We start from the raw sequence: 12,141 nt of genomic DNA, 5'->3' as shown, positions 1-12,141 counted from the left end.
GTTCATTTCTCTACCATAAGCCATCTCCAAAGGCATTTCAGAGAATTTGGCAGTACATCCAACCAGCCTCACAACCGCAGACCACGTGTAACCACACCAGCCCAGGACCTCCACATCCAGCATGTTCACCTCCAAGATCGTCTGAGACCAGCCACTCGGACAGCTGCTGAAACAATTGGTTTGCAAAACCAAAGAATGTCTGCACAAACTGTCAGAAACCATCTCAGGGAAGCTCATCTGCATGCTCGTTGTCCTCATAGGGGTCTCGACCTGACTCCAGTTTGTCATCGTAACCGACTTGAGTGGGCAAATGCTCACATTCGCTGGTGTTTGGCACGTTGGAGAGGTGTTCTCTTCACGGATGAATCCCGGTTCACACTGTTCAGGGCAGATGGAAGACAGTGTGTGTGGCGTCGTGTGGGTGAGCAGTTTTCTGATGTCATTGTTGTGGATCGAGTGGCCCATGGTGGCGGTGGGGTTATGGTATGGGCAGGCGTCTGTTATGGACGAAGAACACAGGTGTATTTTATTGATGGCATTTTGAATGCACAGAGATACCGTGACGAGATCCTGAGGCCCATTGTTGTGCCATACATCCAATAACATCACCTCGTGTTGCAGCAGGATAATGCACGGCCCCATGTTGCAAGGATCTGTACACAATTCTTGGAAGCTGAAAATGTCCCAGTTCTTGCATGGCCGGCATACTCACCGGACATGTCACCCATTGAGCATGTTTGGGATGCTCTGGACCGACGTATATGACAGCGTGTACCAGTTCCTGCCAATATCCAGCAACTTCGCACAGCCATTGAAGAGGAGTGGACCAACATTCCACAGGCCACAATTGACAACCTGATCAACTCTATGCGAAGGAGATGTGTTGCACTGCATGAGGCAAATGGTGGTCACACCAGATACTGACTGGTATCCCCCCCCCCCCCATAAAACAAAACTGCACCTTTCAGAGTGGCCTTTTATTGTGGACAGTCTAAGGCACACCTGTGCACTAATCATGGTGTCTAATCAGCATCTTGATATGGCACACCTGTGAGGTGGGATGGATTATCTCAGCAAAGGAGAAGTGCTCACTATCACAGATTTAGACTGGTTTGTGAACAATATTTGAGGGAAATGGTGATATTGTGTATGTGGAAAACGTTTTAGATCTTTGAGTTCATCTCACACAAAATGGGAGCAAAACCAAAAGTGTTGCATTTATATTTTTGTTGAGTGTATATATATATATATATATATATATATATATATATATATATATATACAGACAGGACAGACAGACAGACAGACAGACAGACAGACAGACAGACAGATAGATAGATAGATAGATAGATAGATAGATAGATAGATAGATAGATAGATAGATAGATAGATAGATAGATAGATAGATAGATAGATAGATTGATTGATTGATTGATTGATTGATTGATTGATTGATTGATTGATTGATTGATTTAACCAGACAATTTTTTGTGCAATTGGCAGATTTTTAAAAATTTCTTAAGGCTTATTTATTGCAGTCTGTTATTTAAAGCATCATTGCATAAAAGCATAACCACAGTTTAAAGCTTCAACACATTTGCCAAACAATGAATTAAATTCAGTTGATTTAATTTGGTAAATTAAGAGTTGCTCTTCATTAGGGCCCCTTCACACATAGTATGACTAAGTTGAAATCAGGGCGACTCACGGTGGAACAGCTCGTATGCCGACGGGCAGGCATGCACAATGCCAGTGTGATGGTTTTGTGAACATGGGAACACAGTGTGAGCAGCTGTGTGATGTGGTAATACATATATATATATATATATATATATATATATATATATATTTTTTTTTTTTTTTTTTTTTTTTTTTTTTTCTCAGGGACAAATTAAACATTAATAAGTATATATTTGCATTTACAGGGTTCATTGCTATGGAAACTCCCTGAGAAATCATATTCAGGTTTATAAATGGTTTTAATTGGGGTTGCTTAAATATGCACGTCTTGTTCTCTCTGTGTTAGATCAGAATAGTGCCAGCTTTGCCGTACAGGCTTTAGTTATGCTGTGAGATGTAGCTGCTGTGATGAAAAGGCCCCCTGCTGCGTTCACTAAATGGTTCTCTTTTGTTCTCTTTTTTTCTTGTTCCCTCTCCCTGTTCAAAATGTTTGGTATGTTTTGGAATTCTCTCCACTTCTTCATTTATTTCTCTGCAGTACTTTTCTTCCTGTTATCTATGTCTCTCCGATCATACATAGCCGTCTTCTGCCTTCTGTTCCTTCCTCCTCTCAATGCTATCAATCATTGGCTGGTGTTTTATCAATGACTGATGCATATCAGCTTCCTTTTTCCCTTTAATGAAACTCATCCATTTTTGTCGGTTTCTCTAAGCCCTGGAATTACTCTCCTTTTATTCGGCACAGCATTTCCTTTGTTTATCTCACTCCTTTGTTTCATTCTTTCTCTCACCCTTGCTGCTCTGTACCTTGGGAATTCACTCACGTGTCTGACTTATACTTAAATGCAGATCAACTGACCAGTTCATCTGTGTCAAATCAGGGGACGAGCCATCAGTTAATGTGTCTGTTTAATGTCAAATATTTTCTCTTTGGTTGTATTTCGAATCTTCAAGAGCCCCCCCCCCCCCCCCCCTCTAAAGCAGGTCTGAATTTATTATATTGTTTTGTTTGCAGAAGGCGCAGCACTGAATCGGTGTCCCTGCAGAGTTCAGAGACAACCAAATTAGATTTTACATAAAGAATGCTGACAGCAGCTCCTTAACAGACAGAAGTAGTAGATTGATGAGCTTAAGATCATATGTGGTGTGCATACGAGCCTTTCACGTGACTGGTTATTGAGGAGGCAATTCTGTAAACAGCTGTGCACATCAAATCCTGGAGGAGCGCTTCAATGACTTATGAAGCTTTGCCTGTCTGATCCACTGTGTGTGATTATGTAGAAATGCAAGTACCGGTATATAATATAACATCTTGTACAGACGTCTTCATATATGATATATATTCTCATAATTCATATATTCTCAGTTTTGCTCTTCAAATTGTAGCATGCATGTGTGTTACAGAAGGTCTTATCAATGTTTGGTGGCATCAGTCTGTCTGTCTGTCTGTCTGTCTTTTCCTTGGTTAACTGAAGCAAACATGAAAACAAACTCTTGCAGTTCCTTGAATGGCCAATTGAGGCTAATTCTGAGTCACTTCATGTGGAAGTCCACGTTTAAAGATCCTTTTCCACTACACAGAAGTAGCACTACTCGGCTCTACTCGTTTTTTTTTTTTTTTTTGCTTTTCCATTAGGGTTAGTACCTGGTACCTGGTGCTTTTTTTAGTACCTGTTCCAGAGCGGTTCCAAGCGAGCCGAGCCAATACTAAAATGTGACATCAACAGGCTGTTGGCCACTGATTGGTCAAAGAATGTCGTCACTGGACGAGTCAAGAGCGCGCCATCCAAGACGAGAGTCACTTCCCATTTTTAAATACTCGCAGCGGCGTTACAGGCTTTTCTTTCGTTTCAAGGCAAGTTTTTTGTACTCGCACAAAACCACACCGCAGTCCGTGGATGAGCTGCCGATGTTTCTGTGTTTGGTGGCGGAGAAGAGAATACAGAGAGCTGGATGAAGCGATCCGAAATGAGAAAATCTCCCAGTCTTTGGCTGCTCACGGGTACCGAACATAACAGCAACACAGAACAGCTGAAAAAGCTTTAAAGTGATTACAGGACCACAACAACTGGAGTAGGTCAGACTGTAAGGACTGGAAACGGTTCAACCGCATGGACGCTGTTTACAGACTCTGACCGGCGAGCACCCGGAGGCAGGATGACCAGAACTCAGCCATGGCTTTGTTGGAAGCGACGGATGGTAAGTGTTTTTGTGACTTTGTCTGTAGTCTGCTTGAAAGCATCGTTTAACATTACTTATCCCATTGGTGGGAAGCACACTTTAACAAACAAAGATTTTAGTAACATCGAAGTAACATTGTTGTCTCATGTATCAGAATCAGAATCAGAAGAAGTTTATTGCCATTGCCAATGAACAGGATTCACAGACTAGGAATTTGCTTCGATATAATGGTGCAACATTAAACAGAGAGCAATATAAAATGCTAAGATAAAATATACAGTATGTGCCAAAATAAGACAAAATATAAGATAAAAAAAATGACATGAAATATGAAAGGCTGTGTGTAACAGAAAAACAGAAAGAAAGAGAAACAGAAAAAAAAAATTGCAGTGGGAGGAGTGCAATTAAAACCAAAGTACATTGTCTAAAGTGACCCGTGATAAATGATAAAGTGACAGAGTTAAGCTTAAGGTGAGTGAGTTATGAGGTGTTCATAAGTCTAACAGCAGAGGGGAAGAAACTGTTCTTATGACGGGAGGTTCTGGTCCGGATGGACCGTAGCCTCCTGCCCGAGGGGAGTGGTTTGAATAGACCGTGTGCAGGGTGAGAAGGGTCAGCTGTGATCCGACCTGCTCAGCCCATGTATGTGGACACAGTGAGCTAGCTGATTGTTAACTAGTGAGCCAGCTAACTCTGTGCTCCACTTTAAAGTATTAACTTCTGACAGAAAAACACCTAAAGTCAGCAAGACAACAAACATGTACATTTGACTAATTTAGTGCCATTACTGTGATGGATTTGCATGTTCTTTCAAAATTATGCTCCAAATGATTTGTTGGAGGATAATTTTGAAAGAACATAACTTTTATGCAAAGTGACCAAGAAAACTGAAACTCGGGGGGGTCAGTCTGTATATATGTGTATATAGAATTTTGTTAAACTTGCGTTTGTTAGTCACTTCCCATTTCTACCTTCATTATTGTCCAGGCAAGAGAAAAAGGAGCCTGTTCCAGCAGGAGAATCTGTCCATCCTGAGTGATGTTGAGGCTGAAACTGAACTGGGCCCAGTGTGATCAACACATCCGACTGATCCTCAAGGAAGTAATAATTTAATCAGGCAATCCTTGGCGTGCTGGGCAAACTCGTCCATGCGATGCATGACCGAGAAGTGTGACCTGCACCCCCACCCCAGGACTACAGACACATGGCACTTTTGTATAGTTTGCTATGTTGATTTTTGTGCAGATTTTTTTTTTTTTTTTTTGATTTGCTCTTCTTTTAGTTGCAGTAAACAATTTGACTTTTGTGACTATATCATAATTTTCTGTAATTTCAGTGTGAGTCAGTAGTAAAAAACATTTTGTCAGTGATTTTTTGGTGCAATGATGGTTCATTTCTAAGAATTTTTAATTTGGGATTTGCCACTCCAGAAGACACTGTACACTACACCTGGCTGAATCTTTACAAAGATGCTGGAATAACTGTTATGTGTCGGACGCGGGCAGAGAACCGACCAGCGTTTGACAGGACCCAGCAAAAAGGAAACAGAGCACGGTTCAAAGGATAACAGAATTTAATAACATAACAGTGAGTGCTTAAGTAATAACAAATAAGTGCGTGGTCTGGCGAGGTGGAAAGACGGTGCGCTCCCAGCAGCACAAACGGTCCGGAGCCAGAACATTTCGGACCCAAGGACCCCGCCGACACCCCCCAGGTGGCCGCAACCAACCGAGTCTGTGAAAGAAGAAACCATCATGTGAGTCCACCACTCCACACACAGAGAGACCACTCAAAGGTGTACATAAACAGCAAACACTTCCTGGCTTAATCACCAATCAGCTTCCCACCCTGCAGGCATGGAACACCCAGTTCAATTCTCCACTGCAGTGGAAGCTGATTAAACGACTAACATAACAGCTCAATATAATAAGGTGTGAGGGACACCACATTTACTGACTGTACTCATGTTAGTCACAAAACCTAAAGTACCTCAGGAAGTGTGCTGACGAGCGTGAGACCTCACCCCCTCCTCTTTCACAGACCATGGCATCAAACCTGGTACGGTCTCTGCATCCATGATGATGAGATGGTTCTCTAAACGTCGATCTCACCCGTCTGGTCACAAGGTCGAGTCTCTGGCAAATACACACTGTGTACTCCAGACTTAAATGCAACCATGCCCCAATCCATAAAGATGCACCACAGCTGTGAGTCCTGACGAGCTGCACATGACAAGCTTCAGGTGATCAGGGTGAGGTCCTGATAACTCAGCCACACAGCCACTCAGTCCTGAACGCATGCCACCTGGAAGGAAAAACAGAAGACAGAAAACAGAAGACAAACAAAAGCCAGCCAGACATGCCAGGCACCCCAGCCACAACAATAACCACATCTAAACTGGCTATACAAGGGTTAGGATTTGATGAGATGTAACATTTTACCACAAACTATTGTACTAATACAATAACATGCTTTTGGAGGGCGGTATGCATTTTCAGAGTCCCTCCGTACATGCCCAGTCGCCCACAATGACAGATATTCGCCCTCATCTAACTCAGGTGAATATCTGTCATTGTGGGCGACGGCATGGATGGAGGGACTCAGAAAATGCATACCGCCCTCCAAAAGCATGTTATTTGCATTATTATCACTTACTGAGATACACAACACGGGGAATCACATTAACAATATTTAATGTCATTTCAAAACACACAACACTCAGCAAATGCATACATAAAAAGTTGGCTCACTTTAACTTTTGTCATGTTGGCTGGTGCGCGCTGCTCTCCAAATTCGCAAGTGCGTCCTCATCAAGCTGGCTGCTTTGGCTGCTGTTCATTGTCAGACTATCCATGAAAAAATCATCCAGAATATCCATACTGGGACCAACACACACTTCTCGCCTTTTCATCTTTTTGTCTACAGACAGTTCTTGGGCTGCGCAAGCGCTATGACGTCATCAGTTTATGCACAGCAGGCGGGTATTGGGATACCGCCCATTACTGCATACAGGTCTAGACAGGTAGCGTAAATGTAAATCTATGCTACCGGCCCAGCAACGCCTCAGTAAGTGATTATAATGTGATGTATAATTCTGCTGGATAACTTATACCAAACCAGAAGTAATTTTTATTCAGATATTTTGAACAACCAGTTTTACTGTCTGTTTACTTCCATTTACATTTATGACCCCCATTAAATGTAAAACTTACTTTACTACTGGATTATGCTTAAACAGCTTTTCAAACTGTTAGCCTTTAAATCAGTAAACCTTGGTAACCTTTACAAATCAAATTGATGTTACACGAAAGTGGAGACAAAAATTTATTCAAAATTCACAGTGAAGCATAACCGGTGTATAGCTAACGTTTAGGTAAATGATGACAAAGGTGTCCCAATCTGTGTCATGAGCTTTTGCAGCGGTGACTCTGAGAAAACCATCTGAAACACACACACATGCTCATTTTATTTCCAATATCTGTGATAACATGGCTTGTTGTGCATTTAACGGTCTGAATAGATCATCTGTCTGTGCTCCAGTATTTCGGCTGAGGGAATTTTTTTGTGTTGTTTAATTTGTATGTTAGAGTGTTAGCTGGTGTTAGTAGCTTGGTGATGTTAGCTCATGTTTTACTCCATGCTTATTGAGGCAGTAAACTGTCACAATTTTTAATATCTGAACCCAAGTCACCCGTCATGAAAACCACTGCCCAGTCAGCAAGAATGCATCTTAATAAAACACACAAGGTTAGCATGTTAGCTTTAGCTTGTGGCGACAGCTATTTCAGCTTTGAAATTGCTGTTCAAAAAAGCCTATGGGCTACATCACGGAGGACTTGTTTAGTATATGTACACTCTATGGTCCTGGTTAGTACTTGGCTGTGAGACCATTTGGGAAGACTAGGGGCTGTTTGTGCTTCTCCATGTGCTGTAGAACTGGAGTTGTGTCAGGAAGGACATCCAACATAAAATGTGTGCCAAGTCCCAGTGCAGATCTGGTTCCACTGTGAAACCCCTACACAACCAGGGGCCAGCTGAAAGACAAACAACAACCCTTTGAGTAGCCCAGCTTGAGTGAACAGACAAATGTAGGCAGACGTCAGCTCCTTAGCAGTAGTAGTAATGGTTTGTTAAAAAACAACAGCAATAAATTTCAACTGTACAGTTCTGCAGTGGTTGCAAATCCTCTGTTGAGGACTGAAGAATGGTGCAATGGTGCAAACTTGCAATAAAATAGAATAAAATACAAAAAAATTGAATGATGCAACAGAGAAATGTCAGCCCTTTCCAAATGAAAAATTGTTTGTAAGAAGCTCAATTTGTTTGTAATTATGTGTGTATTCTACATATGTGTATCTCATTCAAAACAGAACAATCCATTCCACTATGGAAGGCAGGAGAGGGCTGATGCATACCCTGAACACTCTACACACCACGCTATAAATGTACAAGTAAATATACATACGTATGTCTGTAAAGCTGTTTATTTATTTTTTGTTTTGTTTTTACTATGTACAGTATGAATTCATCTTTTGACTTCTGTATGATTTAATTTTGAAGTCATTCATACCAGTCAGTTGTAACTTATTTGCACATCAATATATGCTTCAGATCATACATCTAGGCTTCTTGGTTGTTGAGCTATACATAGAACAATGTTTTTAACACCATGTTTGCTTTCATGTTCTCCTTTGACTAAACTACTTCAAAATCTAATCACCTCTAGAAATCTATCCAAGTGATATTCCCTCCAGGTTTGAAGGAAAGCTGTCCAGCCTTTTTTGAGTTATCTTGTCCACAGATACATAGACACACACACACGCGCCAGTGAAAATAATAAACCGCCTCTGACTTTGCCACTGTGCATGGTAATGAGAACGGATCTTCTGACTGTCAGACAGTCAGACCACGCTTGCTGCAGCATGCAAGATAGCATCAAATAAACAAGATTGTCGAAATATAAAATCTTTCACAGCAGCTAAGTCATTTAGCTGTCTAATTTTCTTAAAATTTACTGCTCAGTGGATGTGGGGAGCTGCACTGAAGTCACTGCATGACTTAATCACCACCTCGTGGCTGCTTTACATTCAGAGTTTTACATTAGAAGCATTCAAGGGAATAAGGCGGTGAAGTGCAAGCAGTCGGTATTGATCGGAGATGTGGACATAAGCAGGATATGCAGTGTGTGCGTGTGTGTGTGAGTCATTTGATAGATTATAGCTGCAGTACAGACCAAGATAAATGATGTTCAGGGATCAGTGTGTGTGTGTTTGTGTATTGTGTGTGTTTTATACTTTGCTACAGTAATAGACCATTTTTAAGTCCAATTACTCTTAAATCAGTGTTATTGTGCCCAATCTTCCACCCAGCACAAAGGAATGTACAGAGCACTGCAAGGGTAATTCTTAATTTTCAGCCAATGCCATTCTCATTTTCACACCCAGCTTTTCTTTAAATGGTGAGTACAGTTGCATTCAGTTGACTAGCCATGGACTAAAAACGAGGTGTGGTCAGGTGCAGTGCTTGCATATTGGTATCACCTTGTACCAGAAGGTGTTTGTGACATAGATGATCAAAAACCTGCTCTGAAGTCCAACACAGTGTATTCTTGGTATTCATAGTGTGCATTTGTGAAATCACTTTGCATGACAGGTCCAAAATGTATGTACATAGTGGTGTCTATTAATGTATACAGCGGCAAAAAATGTAACTAATAATAATGTAATAATAACTAACATAATAATTTTTACATTTTATTTTAATAAAAGCAGATAACGTAATAACCTGCCACTATTGAAAATAAAAATGAAGTTCAACAGTGCATCATTATATTCCCACCTTAACAAAAAAAGAAAGCCCGCTCACTCGATTTGCATCAACCGCACAGATGGAGCACACAACAGCACATTTCTAGTTACAGTCATAGTGAACAGTTTTTAACTTACCTTAAAAAGTACTGCAGATGAAGGGTTTTATTACTTCTGTATTTCAGAAATTTATGTGATGTCCAGCTCAAAGGCCACCTGAAACAGCTTTACCTCACTAGTCAGTGAACAGTCTTCACATATAGCAGCAGTTGCAACAGGTGTTAATCCAACTGTCATAGCAGTCAGTATAGTTCAAGTGTTGTGTCTCTTTTTCTACTGACTCCACGCACGTGCTCAGTGCATGCTGAATTTTGTCTACACCAGAAGACCTCTCACTTATCTCAATAGCAGTGCTACAAGCATTTGGCACACTTGTGTTAAAGCTTGATGACAGGGCTACAACACACCTATGACTAATTAGATGACTGAATGCAAGCCATTTGTAAGCAATATCCTGGTTTGTATCTAAAATTTGTGCTGCTTAAGTCATTGAAAGGAGTTTCACATGCACAAAAAGCATTTCCCTCATGAGATACAGATCATTATCCCAAACGTCAAGACAAGGCCCATTTTGTCTCACTGTTGAAAAGTAAGATGAGAGAAATAAATGTAGATAAAGCAGAACAAACTTTTAAAATGTTAAACATTATATAAAATGTAAATTAGTATGTTTCAGTAATTTTCATGCTCTGTGTTCATATTGCAGGTCTAAGTGTGAGTGAAGACCCTCCTCTGCATAGAGTGACGAACAGTCCAGCATCAACATCTCACCAGCATGTGGCACCAGGCAGATGTAACAGCCTGCAGCCACCCTCCACCCCTGCTTTACCCCGGCGCTACCTGCCTCCCCAGCCAAGAAACTCCCCTGGAGGTAAGCACAGAAGAAAAGCATGATGAGCTGATACTAAAGTTATTGTTTGTTGTCAGAATTAGTTTTACTCATAACATAGACAATGGAGAGATTTGGAGACTTTGTCAAAAAATGTATCTCTGCGTCATTTGTGCATGAACAAAATTCAACCATAAATTTCTGACTGAAAGTTGTCAAACCTTAAAAATACATATGGCAGGATGTGAAAAATATAGTTGGGATTTTACCCTTTGGGTCATACTTTGCCACGTTAACATTCTTCGTAGCAAAAGTTTGTGTATCGGTCACACATTTGTATAATGTCATTAATTGTCAAAATACCCATGTGTGATGCATGCGAACGTTAGTAGCAGAAAAATGCTTAACTTTCTAAAATGCCAGTCATAAATACCTGGATTTGCTGTCAGTCCCCAATAATGTTTTGCACAAATTCTAAATAGTCATACAGACTGAAACGAATCATAGAAGATACACAGATACAATGTTTTTATATTTAGCAAATATGTTCGATTAATGCCAAGTTGTATTATTTTTCAAACCCCAAATTTGCGAGAAAACTTTTATTTTTTAATTCAAATATGATTTGTGGAAGTTGTGTTCTGAAAATACTTTACATGTTGTGTGTAGAATTTTTCATTCTTATGGATCCTTCATACTGCATCTGTGGTGAGGGGCTGGTTGTATGCTTGAACCATTATGTCAACTGAGAATACGATGATCAGCACTGTATGTTTAATATGATAAATGGACAGCATTTAGGGCCCCTTCACACATAGTACAAATAAGTACAACTCAAGGCGACTCATGGCGAAACAGCTTGTATGAGCGAACCACAAAATATCGTGCCGACGGGCAGGCGGGCACAATCCCGGTACGACGGTTCGTGCACGCAACGGTGACTTTTGAGTAAGAACAGCAGCTGCTCGCACTGTGTTCCATGGGACAAGGTGCACCACATTGCGCTGCTGATGTGGAGGAAAATAAAATAAAAACCAGCTGTATAATTAATGAATATCACTGGGTTGATATAAATTATACATAAAAGGGGACCACGCAGTTAAATAACCCTGGTTAAATAAAAAAAAAATGCCACTCATAGGATTCAAAACTGCACGCTCTGATTGGCAGACAAAAACTTTACCACTGTGCTACAATCACTCTCTTGTAACAGGAGTGTGAAATGGCTAAAGTCGACAAGCAGATAAACGTATTTTCTAACAAAAGAAAAAAAAGTGACCAAACCACATTTGGTACACTGCATTGCTGCTGATATGTGACTGAAAGTGGCATATTTGTCATAATGTTGGCTTGTCCTTGTCCTGCGGTGCGCTGCTGACAGCCCTCGCGGCCTGACACACGTGTCCTGTCAGACATGACATTCATATCACCTGCTGCATGTCCAAATGGACTGACGGCCCGTTTCTCCAGCCCGTCACAAAAGCAATATATGTTTTTATGTATTTCCACACAAGCACACACACGCGTGTGTCCATCAAAAACATGGGACATGTCTCAACAGCTGTGGGAAGTCAGCCATGCCCC

General features: G+C 40.9%; 1 protein-coding gene across 1 annotated transcript in view; it reads left to right on the top strand.

The window, feature by feature from the left end:
* The window catches only part of LOC117517959, a 238,004-nt gene that overhangs the window by 141,759 nt on the left and 84,104 nt on the right, over positions 1-12,141 (top strand). The window contains exon 11 of the mRNA XM_034179081.1: positions 10,435-10,599. Within this exon, the coding sequence (XP_034034972.1) occupies positions 10,435-10,599 (165 nt within the window). The remainder of the gene's footprint in view (positions 1-10,434; positions 10,600-12,141) is intronic.

Source organism: Thalassophryne amazonica, chromosome 9 (assembly GCF_902500255.1).
Source record: "Thalassophryne amazonica chromosome 9, fThaAma1.1, whole genome shotgun sequence".
NCBI lineage: Eukaryota > Metazoa > Chordata > Actinopteri > Batrachoidiformes > Batrachoididae > Thalassophryne > Thalassophryne amazonica.
This window is presented reverse-complemented; position numbering and strand designations above follow the sequence as displayed.